This window comes from Drosophila yakuba, chromosome 2R (assembly GCF_016746365.2).
Source record: "Drosophila yakuba strain Tai18E2 chromosome 2R, Prin_Dyak_Tai18E2_2.1, whole genome shotgun sequence".
Classification (NCBI taxonomy): Eukaryota; Metazoa; Arthropoda; class Insecta; order Diptera; family Drosophilidae; genus Drosophila; species Drosophila yakuba.
In genome coordinates this window covers 20279861-20294740 of record NC_052528.2, presented here as the reverse complement: position 1 = coordinate 20294740, position 14880 = coordinate 20279861, and the positions used below count along the sequence as shown (strand labels likewise).

At 42.6% G+C, this 14880-nt stretch overlaps 6 protein-coding genes across 6 annotated transcripts; all 6 read left to right on the top strand.

Moving 5' to 3' along the window:
• Positions 1–706: 706 nt before the first annotated feature.
• LOC6531566 lies at positions 707–2545 on the top strand. Its single transcript, XM_002092328.2, has one exon. It carries the CDS (start codon positions 707–709, stop codon positions 2504–2506), a length of 1800 nt encoding a protein of 599 aa, XP_002092364.1. The 3' UTR covers positions 2507–2545.
• A 481-nt stretch (positions 2546–3026) lies between these two features.
• On the top strand, positions 3027–4798 carry LOC6531565. Its single transcript, XM_002092327.3, has one exon. It carries the CDS (start codon positions 3027–3029, stop codon positions 4788–4790), a length of 1764 nt encoding a protein of 587 aa, XP_002092363.3. The 3' UTR covers positions 4791–4798.
• A 779-nt stretch (positions 4799–5577) lies between these two features.
• LOC6531564 lies at positions 5578–6831 on the top strand. Its single transcript, XM_039372348.1, has one exon. The coding sequence runs from the start codon at positions 5578–5580 to the stop codon at positions 6829–6831; it is 1254 nt and encodes a 417-aa protein (XP_039228282.1).
• A 351-nt stretch (positions 6832–7182) lies between these two features.
• LOC120321059 lies at positions 7183–9075 on the top strand. The gene has a single exon (XM_039372347.1). The coding sequence runs from the start codon at positions 7183–7185 to the stop codon at positions 8962–8964; it is 1782 nt and encodes a 593-aa protein (XP_039228281.1). The 3' UTR covers positions 8965–9075.
• Positions 9076–9506: 431 nt separating this feature from the next.
• Positions 9507–11257, top strand: LOC6531562. Its single transcript, XM_002092324.2, has one exon. It carries the CDS (start codon positions 9507–9509, stop codon positions 11250–11252), a length of 1746 nt encoding a protein of 581 aa, XP_002092360.1. The 3' UTR covers positions 11253–11257.
• A 646-nt stretch (positions 11258–11903) lies between these two features.
• Positions 11904–13685, top strand: LOC6531561. Its single transcript, XM_002092323.2, has one exon. It carries the CDS (start codon positions 11904–11906, stop codon positions 13683–13685), a length of 1782 nt encoding a protein of 593 aa, XP_002092359.2.
• The last annotated feature ends 1195 nt before the right edge of the window (positions 13686–14880 follow it).

The following is a 14880-nucleotide window of genomic DNA, read 5'->3' as shown; positions in this document are numbered from 1 at the left end:
TCAGTGTCGCCCGCCGTTGCCACAAATCGCCAACTCCTCGAAAATCCCTCGTACCTTGTTTGTTGGCCAAAAAATTCATGACGTTCGGACCAGTTTGTGGCGCCTCGGAAGTGCAGCGCCTCATTTGAATAATTGAAATCCACTTGCACTGCAATTAAGAGCATAAAACGAAATGTTTGCGTTTCTACACTTTCCATGCGGGACCCAGTGCGAGTCACAAAATCGAATGCAATGAGCAATGAGCCTCACTTGGCTCAAATTGCCGGAAAATTTCGTTTTAGCAATCGAATTGTCTGTCTTCCCAGAGCTCTTAAAACATGCATCGAAATGGGAATGCACTTGGTGTTCGAGTTCATTTTCGAGCTGCAGCGGAAGTCGTTAAAGGCCTTTCCAGTGACTCAAATGTAGCAATCTCACGCACAAGGCCAAAAATTTTCCACTTTTGGGTTTTACCCGCAGGAGGAGACATTCTCAGTTAAATGAATCTTTTGTGTTCCGCATAAATGTCAGCCAAACACTTTAAAGTGCAGCAGTTAATTGCCATACTTGGGTCGACCTAAACACGGAAATTGCATGATAACCTGGTATACACATTTAACACGATTTTTAAATACCATTTAAATGGATTGAGGTTGCAATCTTGTGGCACATTTGTAAAAGGCAAACAAAAAGTGCTCGTCCTGCAAGTATTGACAACAGTTTCGTGATGACTCCTGGCTGGCTAGTCATTGTTCTTGGCTGCGTTGGACAGTTGAGTGCCCAGATCCTTAATATTACTCATAGCAGAGATCTAAAGTTGTTGGAAGGTAGACTGCTTCGAGTACTCTCGAGACTAAACCAGGAGGAGGAGTTCAATACTTTGTTGGTCTACGGAAAGGAATGCGTGTTCCATTCGTTATTGAGGAACCTCGAGATACCCGCAGTCACTGTACAATCAGGAAGTACCGATTATGACTGGAACTTTAGTACAGCAACCCTAGTACTAAGCTGTGGATATGATGCGGAAAATGAACAGAATTCGTACACCCTACTGAAGTTGCAGATGGCCAGGCGTCTGATTTATCTAGATGGGAATAGTGAGCCCGAAGCTGTTTGCATGAAGTACTCCTTGAAGGAGCAGCATAACATAGCCATGGTCAAGTGGGACTTCGATCAATCGGATACCTTCTATTCCTGTCGCTTCTTTCAGGCACCAAACTATGTAGAAGGCCACTTCTTCAAGGACCAGCCTATCTACATTGAGAACTTTAAGAACATGCGTGGTGCTACTATAAGAACTGCGCCAGATAGTGTGGTGCCACGAACCATGGTCTATCGCGATAAAAGATCTGGTGAGACTAAGATGTTTGGTCACCTGGCACACATGATGAACACCTATGCCCAGAGACTGAATGCCAAATTGCAGTTTATAAATATAACGGAGTTCGGGGTCAAGAAGGCCAGTGTCATGGATATAATGAAATGGGCTAAGGAGGATGTTGTGGACATTGGCACGGCACTGGCCAGTTCTTTGCAGTTTAGGAATTTGGATACCATCTGGTATCCTTACCTGCTCACTGGCTACTGTCTAATGGTGCCAGTTCCTGCCAAGATGCCCTACAATCTGGTGTACTCGATGATAGTGGATCCCCTGGTTCTGAGCATCATCTTCGTCATGTTGTGTCTCTTCTCCGTTCTGATAATCTACACGCAACATTTGTCCTGGAAGAACCTCACCCTGGCCAACGTCCTGCTGAACGACAAAAGTTTACGAGGCCTTTTGGGTCAATCGTTTCCATTTCCGCCGAATCCGAGCAAGCACCTCAAGCTGATCATCTTTGTCCTGTGCTTTGCCAGCGTTATGATCACCACCATGTATGAGGCCTACCTGCAGTCGTATTTCACTCAGCCTCCATCCGAGCCAAACATTCAATCCTTTCGAGACATTGGAAACTCCTCACTTAAAATGGCAATCAGCAGGATGGAAGTGGATGTCCTCACCTCCCTGAACAACTCAGATTTTCGGGAAATAGCCGAAGATCATTTGCTGATTTTCGACGACATTTCCGAACAACTAACCCTGCGCGACTCCTTTAACACAAGTTTCATATTCCCGGTATCCGTGGATCGTTGGCATGGCTACGAGGAGCAGCAGAAGCTATTCGCTGAACCCGCCTTTTACCTGGCCAGCGATCTCTGTTTCAATCAGTTCATGCTGTTCAGTCCCCCGTTGCGACGCTACTTGCCCCATCGACATCTATTCGAAGACCACATGATGCAGCAGCATGAGTTTGGCCTGGTGAAATTCTGGAAGAGTCAAAGCGTCATCGAAATGGTCAAGCTTGGTCTGGCATCCATGGAGGACCTTAGTAAGCAGAGAAATGTTGAGGAGAGCCTTTTGCTGGACGATATCTCATGGATACTAAAGCTGTATCTGGGAGCCATGTTAATTAGTAGTGGTTGCTTTTTATTGGAGATATTGCGTTGCGGAGAGAGATGCAAACGGCTATGGCAGTGCAGACTGTAAGAAAAACATTAAATACTCAAATTGGTCATGTTAAATTAATTAAAATACAGAGATAATAAATACTACAAATCATTGTCTGCGTTTTGTAAAGCATATAGGCTACATCTGTAACAAGACAGAACGTCCCGTAATGTCCCACCATAAAGCCCGCCATGTCCAGCCATAGATCCCGCCATAGATCTCGCCATGTCCCCAATCTTGTATACAACCTGGTCTAGTCAACCTTACATTTGGAAATAGAGTTACGGCTTACCGTCAATGTGCATTTGATGGTATTTTACGACAGGAAAATGCAGAACAAATTGGAATACAACTTGTCATGCCTGCAGATTTTTACACGATATGGTTTAAAACTGTTGGCCCTTTTCAACTAACATTTTAATGATTCATTTTTTACAAGGCATTTTTCAAACATGTAAGGGGCTAATATGTGTATTTCACATGAAACCCATTTATATGAACGATAAATGAAACAAAAAGGAGCACAATACAAAGTATTAAAACAGTTTGTTTAAAGGCAATGACATGGTTGGTCATAATACTCTGCTTCCGAGGATATTTTGCAGTCCAAATGGCGAATATTTCCGTCCAAGACCAGAGCCTCATGGATTACGAGTTACTTCGCCTTCTTCTAAAACTACGCCAGGAGGAGTTTTACGATACATTGCTGGTCTATGGAGAGGATTGTGAATTTCATTCGCTAACCAGAAATTTAGATGTTGCCGTAGTGCTGCTGTCGGATACCATGAATTTTGATTGGATTTTTAGCAGCCTCACCTTGATACTCAGTTGTGGACTTGGCATAGAAAAAGGAGGATCCAATAGTACAACTTTTAAGCTGCAACGGAACAGGCGACTAGTTGTATTAAAAGGAGATGTTCAACCAAGTAATATATGTGATATATACACCCAAAAGGATCAATATAACATAGCCTTCGTGAAAGAAAACTTTGGCGAGTCAAATGTCATATACTCCTGTCGCTATTTTCAAGAGCCTAACATAGAAGAAGTACATTTATCAGAGGCGAGGCCTATCTTTATAGAACAATTTCGAAATATGAAGGGAAAAGCAATCAGAATTGTGCCAGATCTCTTGCCACCTCGATCCATGCAGTACCAGGATGCAAATGAAACGAAGATGATTGGCTATGTGGCAAACTTAATCAATAACTTCGCACAGAAACTGAATGCCACCTTGCAGTTACACATTCTGAATCCTTCAACGAGCATCACAGAGATATCAAGGATGGCTAGGGACGATGAGCTTGATATGGGCGTGTTTTTAGAGGCCTCATTATTTTCAACAAATCTTGACACGGCGAGCTATCCTTACCTCTTGACATCATACTGTCTTATGGTTCAGGTTCCAGAAAAGGTGCCGTATAATTGGGTATATGCCATAATTGTGGATCCGCTCGTCCTGGGAATAATCTTTGTAATGTTCTGCCTGCTGTCTTTACTGCTAATTTATAGTCAAAAAATGTCATGGCAGAAACTGAGCCTGAGCAACATATTACTTAATGATAAGAGCCTGCGAGGACTCCTGGGTCAATCTTTTCCGTTTCCATTGAATGCTAGCAAAAAGCTGCGGCTGATTTTCACCATTTTATGCTTTGCAAGCATAATGCTTAATACGATGTACGATGCCTACTTGCAATCCTACTTCACGGACCCACCATCTGAACCGTACATTCGATCCTTCAAGGACATTGGTAAGCTTCGTCATAAGACTGTCATCACCGCAACTGAGGCAAACGTGCTAACTAGCACTAACAACACAAAATTTCTCGAAATTCCTAAAAAGCACCTACGTATCTACGAGAGTGCGCGGGAATTGCTTGCTCTCCGAGATACCTTCAACCTAAGCTATAACTACTTGGTCACTGAAGACCGTTGGAGCTCCTATGCGGAACAGCAGAAGCTCTTTAAGGAGCCAATGTTCTACTACTCGAATGATCTCTGCTTCTCGCGCATGATCTTCTTTTCCATTCCCCTGCGGAGACAGCTGCCCTATCGACACCTCTTCAATGAGCACATGATGCGACAGCAGGAGTTTGGCTTAGTGAAGTACTGGAAGGGCCACAGCTTCTTCGACATGGTGAGACTTGGTCTAACGACTCTCGAGGACCTTAGTCAGCCAAAGCCATACAGTCCTAGCCTTGTTATGGAAGACATCTCTTGGATAGTGAAACTTTATCTCATCGCCACTTTGCTATGTGTTTTCTGCTTTATGTCGGAATTAGGATGGGAAAAGTGGAAGCGTTGGCGAGAATTGAGAAATTAATCAAACCTTAACCGTAACCTATCCACTTAAAAGGTAAGTTTCGATATGCAGAACATTAACATAGATCAGTTACAAAATATGCACCTCATACCAATTTGAAGTTTTTATTTGCAGATTACACGCAAGCCGTACTTGTTTGAACTACATAAAATACTAACACAATGTAAGGAACACTTAAATTGCGTGACAGCTTGAAAGGATGTAAGTCCGGCTGAAATACAAAATTGACGAAACACTCGAGGATTCAGCAGTTACAATTAGACCATGGCTTGGTTGATTATCCTTCTTCTTTGCACTGGGAGTGCTTGGGCTCAGCTTTCGGCTTTAGTCGGTAACAGTAACAGAGATCTTGAGGATGCAATATTGAGCCTTCTTCAGAGATTGCAATCGGAAAGTTTCTACGATACTCTCTTAGTTTATGGAGAGAATTGCACGTTTCCTGCTCTATCCACAAGATTACCAGTATCGTCTGTTCTGGTTTCTTCGGGAAGTACTAATTATGATTGGAATTACAGCAGCTTAACACTGATACTGAGTTGTGGGTTCAAAGTAGAGAGGGAGCAGAACTACCGCACACTTATAAAGCTACAGACAAACAGGCGTTTAATTTTTCTACATGATGATATCCAGCCAGGGTCTGTATGTGAGTACTACTCAAAAAAGGAACAATATAACATAGCTATGGTGAGAGAAAACTTCCCGCAGTCGGGTATAATACACTCCTGCCGTATGTGAAGAAGTAAGTATCCACGATGGCAAAGCAATATTCATAGACCAATTTCGAGACATGCATGGAGCTCCGATCAGAACGATCACCGATAACTTGGCACCACGATCCATGGTAACTAAGGACCCAAAAACTGGCGAGAAGAAGTGGATTGGCTTCGTGGCCAATTTGCTGAACAACTTCATTGAAAAGGTTAACGCAACCTTGGCCATGCAGTCCGAAGTGGGCGAGGTGGAGGGAAAAATATTCTTTGTGAATATTTCGAAGTGGACTGCAAACGATCTGCTGGATATCGGGATGAGCGTGGACACCACTGGGGAAATGACAAACTTCGACACGTTCACGTATCCCTATTTGATGTGCTCTTATTGCTTCATGGTGCCGCTTCCGGAGCGGATTCCCTACAACGAGGTGTACGGGGTGATCATTGACCCCGGTGTGCTGGCTCTGATCTTTCTCAAATTTTGCATCTTCTCGGTGCTGCTAATCTACATCCAGGGGAGATCCTTGAGTCTGGCCAGTGTCCTGATGAACGATATGTGCCTGAGGGGCTTCCTGTGTCAGCCCTTTCCCTTTCCCCGTCAATGCTGCAGGAAACTGAAGCTGATGTGCTTGCTTCTGTGCTTTGCTAGTCTAATGACCACTACCATGTATGGAGCTTATTTGAAGACCTTCCTGTACAGCCCACCGCCACAGCCGATGATGCGTACCTTTGGCGATTTGGAAGGGTCCAGGTACAAGATTGCCATTAACTGGGCCGAGATGGATATGCTGAGATTCGAGAACAATCGAATCCTTCCGCACGTGAGCAACGAGCGGGTCGAGATCTTCGAGGACTACCATGAATTCGTTAGGTTGCGGGAGTCCTTCAATAGCAGCTATGCCTTTCCGGTGAACAGTGTGCGCTGGGGCACCTACGACGAGCAGCAAAAGCTCCTCTTCAATCCCGTATTCTACTATTCCGATGAAATCTGCCTTAGCCGCGACAACATACTAAGCTTCCCCATCAGACGTCACCTGCCGTATCGCCATCTCTTCGAGGAACACATCCTGCAGCAGAAGGAGTTTGGGTTGTTAAATCACTGGATCGATCACAGCTTCCTGGATATGTTGAGGCTAGAACTTACACCACATACGGACTTGAGAGAGCCTTCAGATGAACTGGCCATCGATGTGGATGATCTCTACTGGATTCTGGGCTTGTACGCCTTGGCACTGGTCATTTGTTGCTGTTGCTTTGCAGTGGAGATTCTGGGAGCTTCAAATACCTGGAGTCGCTTTAAATTATATATTTCACAGATCTTTACAAATTAAATCTTTATATCGCATCATTTTATTAAACCTTTGATGATTATAATCCAATTATTATTGATTTACCCATACAGTTCTCACGTGGTGTGAAAGAATGTCATTTGTATACCTATTGTGAAAAATACGTGTGGCCGGTGGGAGTTGGGGTTCAAAACCATTAACAAAAGAGAAACATTTAGTTTCTGGAGTATAATACAACCGGTAATTTCCCAATCAAGAGTTGTAAGCTGCCCCCAGTAGCATGTTAGCACAATATGAGAAACATGGAAAGTGCATGCCAGTTCAACTTTTAATCTATATTTACAGTACAAAATGTCAGGGAAGCACAGGACTAGCCACAGTTAAGCGAAAACCATGGCGTGGCTTATTATCCTTCTTCTCTGCGCTGGGAATTCAAGTGCACGGTATCTGGACTACATTCATAATAGTAGCCCACACTTGGGGGATAGAGTATTCAGTCTACTCGTGAGATTACAATTGGAGGAGTTCTATGACACACTGCTTCTCTATGGAGACGATTGTGTTTTTCATTCAACATCCCGACTTTTGAATGTATCCACAGTGCTCGTGTCCTCGGGCAGCTGCAACTTTGATTGGAACTTCAGCAGCCTAACCTTGATATTAAGCTGTGGTCCTGAAGCGGAAAATGAGGCAAACTACGAGACTCTCGTAAAATTGCAAATAAACAGGAGGTTAGTATATCTACGAGGAGGTTCTAAGCCGCATTCGGTGTGCGAAAGATATTCACAGAAGGAACAATACAATGTAGCTGCGATAGCAGAAGACTTCGATAGATCGAAAACTATCTATGCCTGTCGCCACTTTAAGAATCCTAACATCGAGGAAGTGAGTTTACTGGATAGTAACCCAGTTTTTATAGAACAGTTCCGGAATATGCACGGAAAACCCATCCGAACAGCGGCAGATCTTTTATCTCCGCGTTCCATGATTTATATGGATGCAAAGACTGGTGAAAGGAAGACAACAGGCTATGTGGCCAATTTGGTAAACACTTTCGCTGAAAGAGTAAATGCTACTTTGGAACTAGAAGTTTTGGCCAATAAATTGATCGTAAAGGAAATTTTGGGTATGGTGGAAAACGAACAGCTGGACATTGGCATCACCCTTGAATCCTCATTTCGAATGACATTCATAGACATTTCCAGTTATCCATACATTCTGACATCGTACTGCCTGATGGTTCAGGTCCCAGCGAAGCTGCCGTACAATTTGGTGTATGCCATGATAATTGATCCGCTCGTCCTGGGAATAATCCTTGTGTTGTTCTGCCTGCTCTCTGTACTGCTAATTTATAGTCAGAAAATGTCATGGCAGGATCTAAGTCTAGCCAACATATTACTCAATGATAAGAGCCTGCGAGGACTCCTGGGTCAATCCTTTCCGTTTCCATTGAATGCTAGCAAAAAGCTGAGGCTGATTTTCACCATTTTATGCTTTGCAAGCATAATGCTTAATACGATGTACGATGCCTACTTGCAATCCTTCTTCACGAACCCACCATCTGAACCAGAAATCGGCTCATTCGAAGATATTGGTAGCTATAACCGTAGAATTGCAATGTCTGCACTGGAGGTTAATGGATTAATCAAGACCAATAACTCGCACTTCAGAGAGATTCGCGTTGATGATTTAGAAATTTTCGATAATATGCCGGAGGTCTATAAGCTGCGCGACGCCTTCAACCTGAGCTACAACTATGTGGTAACCGGAGATCGCTGGAGATCCTACGCGGAACTGCAGACGATTTTCAAGGAGCCCGTCTTCTACTATGCGAGGGACTTGTGCTTCTCCAGATTGATCTTCTTGTCGGTTCCCCTGCGCAGACACCTGCCATATCGTCATCTCTTCGATGAGCACATGATGCAGCAGCACGAGTTCGGCTTTGTGAACTATTGGATGAGCCACAGCCTCTTCGACATGGTGAGACTTGGTCTAACCCCTTTAAAGGATCTGAGTAGGCCACTAGCTTACACTCCAAGCTTGTTAATGGATGACATCTCGTGGATACTAAAAATCTACTTGGCTGCTGTTGTACTCTGCGTTCTCTGCTTCTTATTAGAAATTGGAGTGGACATGTGGAAACGCAGAGTGAAATTTCGAAATCTGCAATTCTAAACACCTATAAAAAAACAAAAATAACACGTTCTATATCAAGATACAAATTAATATTTTGCTTGTATTTTTATTTTATTCTAATAAATTGGAAATAAATCACAAAGGTCCTTAGCCTTGGCCAATAAAATGTTCAATTACGAAAAATATACCTTTTGAAAAATAAAGAAAACAGATTTTGTAACTTAATAGTTAGGAAATAAAACGTTCATCTTAATAATAATTACAGTAAATGTAATTTTGTAATCAAGAAAAATGTCTTCCAGTGAGCAACCTCGTAAAATGTTTTTTGCAAATTTATCAAAATAAGGACTGGAATTAAGACATTTACCGACTATTTATTTGTTCACACGCGAAATATAGTCGTTTCCAGCCACCCACTTATTAAGTGAACTTTAGAGTGTGCTCTGAACATTTAGGCATGTCAACACAAAACGTGAAACATGAGAATTGCATGCCCCACCAACACTTTTGAGCCAATTCACAGGCGTGTGGGCTACAAAATGTGATGAATGCACAAGAATTCCATCAGTCACTTTAGCACCATGGCTTGGCTAATAATCATTCTACTCTGCCTTGGAAATTCCAGGGCTCAATTGTTGGATGTCACCAATACCAGTTACCTAGACTTTGAGGACCGATTGTTTGGTCTTCTCGTAAGATTGCAACTGGAGAAGTTCTACGACACGCTTTTAGTTTATGGAAAAGATTGTGCCATTCCTTCTCTATTTGAAAGATTGCAAGTCCCTGCAGTGCTGGTGTCCTCGGGTAGCACCAACTTCGATTGGAATTTCAGCAGCTTAACACTGATACTGAGTTGTAGTTTCCAAGCCGAGAGAGAAGAAAACTATCGAACACTGATGAAGCTGCAAATTAACAGGCGTCTTATCCTTCTAAAAGGAGATATAAGACCCGAGTCTGTGTGCGATTTCTATTCTCGAAAGGAGCAACATAATATAGCCATGGTGAAGGAAAACTTTTATCAGTTCGGAGTGGTATACTCCTGTCGCCTATTTCAACATCAAAACTACGAAAAACTGAATCTTATCGACGGCAAGTCGATTTACATAGACCAATTTCGAAACATGCATGGATCCGTAATAAGAACACTAACCGACAAGAAGACACCCCGAACTATACCTTATCGTGATGATGAAACCGGTGAGCAGAAGTATAAGGGCTATGTGGCCATGTTGATAAACCACTTTGTTGAGAAGGTTAACGCCACTATAGAAATGCAGGAGGATTTGATCCAGGAGGGAAACCTATCATTCGTGGACATTACGGATTTGATCTCAAAGGACCTTCTGGACATTGGTATTTGCGAGGCTAGGACGCTTAAAATGTCGAACTACGACTCGATCTCGTATCCGTACCTAATGAGTTCGTATTGCTTCATGGTTCCCATGCCGGATGAGATGGCATTTGGTGACGTCTACCTGGCGATAATGGCACCCACTGTTCTGATAATGCTCTTTGTAATATTCTGCATTTGCTCCGTGCTAATTATCTACATGAAGGAAAGGTCCTGGCGTAGTCTGAGCTTCTCTAGTGTCCTAATGAATGATATCTGCTTGAGGGGATTTCTGGCTCAGCCTTTTCCCTTTCCCCGCCAATCCAACAGAAAACTGAAACTGATTTTCATGCTAGTCTGCTTTTCCAGCTTAATCTCCACCACAATGTATGTGGCTTATCTGCAGTCCTTCATGTGGGGTCTGCCCATCGAACCATACTTAACGTCATTTGACGATTGGAAAAAGTCCAGGTACAAGATGGCCATTAACATCTACGAACGAGAGATTCTGGAGTCCCTAAACGTTAGCCTGGAGGGAGTGGAGATCTTTCAACACGATGATTTCGCTCGGCTGCGGAAATCCTTTAATACCGAATATTTATTTCCAGTGACGGCTTTGCAGTGGTTCACGTTCAGCGAGCAACAGAAATTCTTCAGTACCAAAATGTTCACATATACAGAGGATTTCTGTCTTAATCATTTCGACATATTAAGTATTCCTATAAGACGTCATTTGCCCTATCGCGACATCTTCGAGGAGCACATGCTGCGCCAGAAGGAGTTCGGGTTTACTAAGAACTGGATTGATGAGAGCTTCAACGATATGGTAAAGGCAAATCTCACGTCGGTTGAAGATTTAAGTCCCCCTCCCAAGGATGATACCATAGAAGTGCATAATCTCTACTGGGCTTTTACTATGTATTTCGTTGGGATGGGTATGGGTCTATGCTGTTTTATCTTTGAGCTGCTAGGACCCAAGAGGTACTGGAGAAACTAATGAATACCCTCAGTATGTATTCCAAGGATTTTTTATTTAATATGGCTTTGTTAACAATTTTGCTAAAAAAAAAAAAGCTGTACTACATTATTATATTCTAATTCAAAGGCACTCTAGCACAGACGTCGTAGATTTAGTACGTAAATTTGGTACATCATAAATTGTTCAGCACCCAGATATAATCCAAAGGGAAAACTTGTTTAAATACCAAAACAAATTTATAAAAATTATTTTACCTAATAAATGTGTTTATCACCAATAAAATCGTTTCTGTGACATATATCGTTAAGAAAACTTTATACCTATAGACCTGAAGAGCTTTCAATATGTCTACAAGGTTATACAAAATCGATTCTTCATTTAATTGAAATCAGTAACTACTTTATATGGATGTGGCTTCCTTTTTTATTATGCCCATATTTGTTAATGTCAGAGGCGTTGACAAGTACTTTTTTTTGTTGACTCCACGAAATGTATGTATTTTTAATGCAACTACAAATTAACTGGGCCATTAGGTACACCTTTAACATTCAGCCAAGTTAAGTTAACAATATGGAAAACATACAAATGGCATGCCTGATCGACATTCACTGGACATTTAAGTACAAAATAGTATGTTCATTGGGAAATGGCAATAGTAACTCTTGCACCATGGTTCGGTTTATTATAATTTTGCTTTGCCTTGGATATTCAGAGGCTCAGATCTTGGATGCTACTACTAGTCATTCCCATTTAGAGGAACGACTACTGAGCCTTCTTCTGAGATTGCAACAGGAGCAATTCATCGACACTCTATTAATTTATGGAGAAGATTGCGCTTTTAGTTCCTTGTCCAGGAGACTGCAAGTCCCCACAGTGTTGGTTTCTTCGGGTAGCACCGCCTTTGAATGGAACTACAGTAGCCTAACACTTATTCTCAGCTGTAAGTTTCATGCCGAGAGGGAGGAGAACTATCGAACTCTGATGAAGCTGCAAATGAACAGGCGATTGATCCTTTTGAAAGGAAATATAACACCGAACTCCGTATGCGAATTCTATTCCCGGAAGGATCAACATAATGTAGCCATGGTGAACAACAACTTCCATCTGTTTGGGATTGTATACGCCTGTCGGCTATTTCAAGAAAGAAACTATGAAAAAGTGTATCTATACGAGGGTAAACCCATATATGTGAACCAATTTCGAAACATGCAAGGAGCATCGATCAAATCAGTCACATACAACCTGGTTCCTGGATCTATGGCTCACCAGGATCCCAAATCTGGCAAATTGAAATATATTGGATATGTAGCCAATTTATTGAATAATTTTGTTGAGAAAGTTAATGCCACCTTGGAAATGCAGGACAAATTGAACGAAGAAGGAAAGAAAACATCTTTTTACAATATTACGAAATGGGCCTCGGAAAATCTCGTGGACATTGGCATGAGCTACGCCGCCTACTTCGCAATGGACAACTTCGACACGATCTCTTATCCGTACATGATGAGTTCGAACTGCTTCATGGTTCCTCTTCCGGACATGATGCCCTATAGTGAGATATACATGGGGATTGTGGATCCACCGGTCCTCATAATGTTCTTTGCTACATTTTACATTTTCTCAGTGCTGCTGATCTACATCAAGGAAAGGTCCTGGCGTAGTCTGAGTCTAGTTAATGTCCTGTTGAACGATATCTGCTTGAGGGGATTTTTGGCTCAGCCTTTTCCCTTTCCCCGCCAATCCAACAGAAAACTAAAACTGATTATTATGCTGGTCTGCTTTTCCAGCTTAATCTCCACCACAATGTATACAGCTTACCTGCAGTCCTTTATGTGGGGTCCTCCATTCGATCCGAAGATAAGTTCCTTCGCCGATCTGGAGAATTCCAGGTTCAAGCTGGCCATTCGAGGGTACGACATAGAGTTGCTGCGACTGTTGGACGTGAGCATGGAGCACGTGGTTATCTTCGATGACCCCGGCCAACTGGAAGAATTGCGAGACTCCTTCGATGACAGCTATATGTACCCGATGACCGCCTTGAGTTGGGTTGCCGTCAAGGAGCAGCAGAAGCTCTTTACATTCCCACTGTTTTATTACTCAGAGGAAGTCTGCCTAAATCCTATCGGCATCTTTAGTTTCCCCATAAGACGACACCTGCCCTATCGCGATATCTTTGAGGAACACATGCGGCAACAAAATGAGTTCGGTTTATCGAAGTACTGGATCGATGAAAGCTTCTCGGATATGGTGAGACTAAAACTTAGAACCATGGAAGATATCATTCCACCGCAATTGGATGATTACATCGAGGTAGAAGATCTCTCCTGGGTGTTCGGCATGTACTTCACTGGACTGGGTATCAGTTGCTGTTGCTTTGGATTGGAGCTGCTGGGATTTCCAAGTTGGATGCAGCGCTTAAGACTTACCAACTGGTTTAGGGTTAGAAATTAAATAGTTTATCGTAAAAGATTTTTGTTAATTTGGAAATCGCAATGTTTGCAACATAATTAAATAAAAAGATTCGCCAGCATGGCTAAACTCACTGTGCTCAACCTTCGCCAAAAGCCATAAAGCAAACAAAGAAATGTTGAATTGGGATTAGCCACCTCCGCACAATAAATGATAGCGGATATGGAGAAGCTGCGGTTATTGTTGTCGTTGTTATTCAAATGTATCCAAATAATCACATCGGAGGTTGCGAACATAGAGACAATGCTCAATTTTGGATTTTCGATTTTGGATGTTGATCGATACGCGATATTGATTTTGATGTGGTTTTAAGAGACAATCGAACCTATCTGTTTATACATATCTGCGATGCGATTGTGAAAACCCCCGCGGATGGAAATGTGCATTCCACCAGGTATGATGAGTCGTCGATCCAATGAACTGGTCAAATCTTTGATGACATCTCACATAATTGGCTCTTACATAAATACGACCATAAGCAGACCACAATGCGGGTGTCTCAGCAGGAACCGGGGATTATGCAAAACCCTAACTGGCATATGGCTACCGCCATAAAACCGCCTTAGTTTGTGCTCATTTGGATGGACATTTGTGCATATTCCATCCGAATCATAATTGAGTTCGTCACTGTGGCGCCACTTTTGACGCGTGCTGATTGGACCTAGGGCACTGAAATTGAAATTGGAATCGGATTTGGCGATGGCGATGGCTATGGGGATGGGGCATTGGGTAACTGGTTAACCCCCAAAAGCGATGTAGTGGGTGAGACAATGGGTTGGCATTGTCATTGCCAAGCCGGTATCGTGAAATCTTTCACTTTCGATTTAGTTGTTAACGAAGTTCCCCTTTTAAAATCGCTCGAATTTGATCATAAATCACGGTGAAAAACGTATGATAATGTGGCATCATTACGCTTCCCAGGCTGATCAATTTGTCATGGGAAGTCGTGGACTTGCTCCAGCTCTGATCCGACCTAATCCTATCAGATCCGATCGGATCCGATCAGATCCGACCTGTGCTCATCCTATGGCACTGACGCAAGCTCAACGCAATCATCGGAATTACACAACCTTTTGACATTTGCAAGGCTTTCGAAGCGAAGCGAAACGAAAGTAGCAAACAGACCATAATCCGTAAAATCTATGGCAGACATTTTTCAATTGCAATCCCAATCCCA

Excerpts from the sequence above, each read along its gene's own strand:
- LOC6531566 (XM_002092328.2), top strand. The coding sequence starts at position 707 with ATGACTCCTGGCTGGCTAGTCATTGTTCTTGGCTGCGTTGGACAGTTG.
- LOC6531565 (XM_002092327.3), top strand. The coding sequence starts at position 3,027 with ATGACATGGTTGGTCATAATACTCTGCTTCCGAGGATATTTTGCAGTC.
- LOC6531564 (XM_039372348.1), top strand. The coding sequence starts at position 5,578 with ATGCATGGAGCTCCGATCAGAACGATCACCGATAACTTGGCACCACGA.
- LOC120321059 (XM_039372347.1), top strand. The coding sequence starts at position 7,183 with ATGGCGTGGCTTATTATCCTTCTTCTCTGCGCTGGGAATTCAAGTGCA.
- LOC6531562 (XM_002092324.2), top strand. The coding sequence starts at position 9,507 with ATGGCTTGGCTAATAATCATTCTACTCTGCCTTGGAAATTCCAGGGCT.
- LOC6531561 (XM_002092323.2), top strand. The coding sequence starts at position 11,904 with ATGGTTCGGTTTATTATAATTTTGCTTTGCCTTGGATATTCAGAGGCT.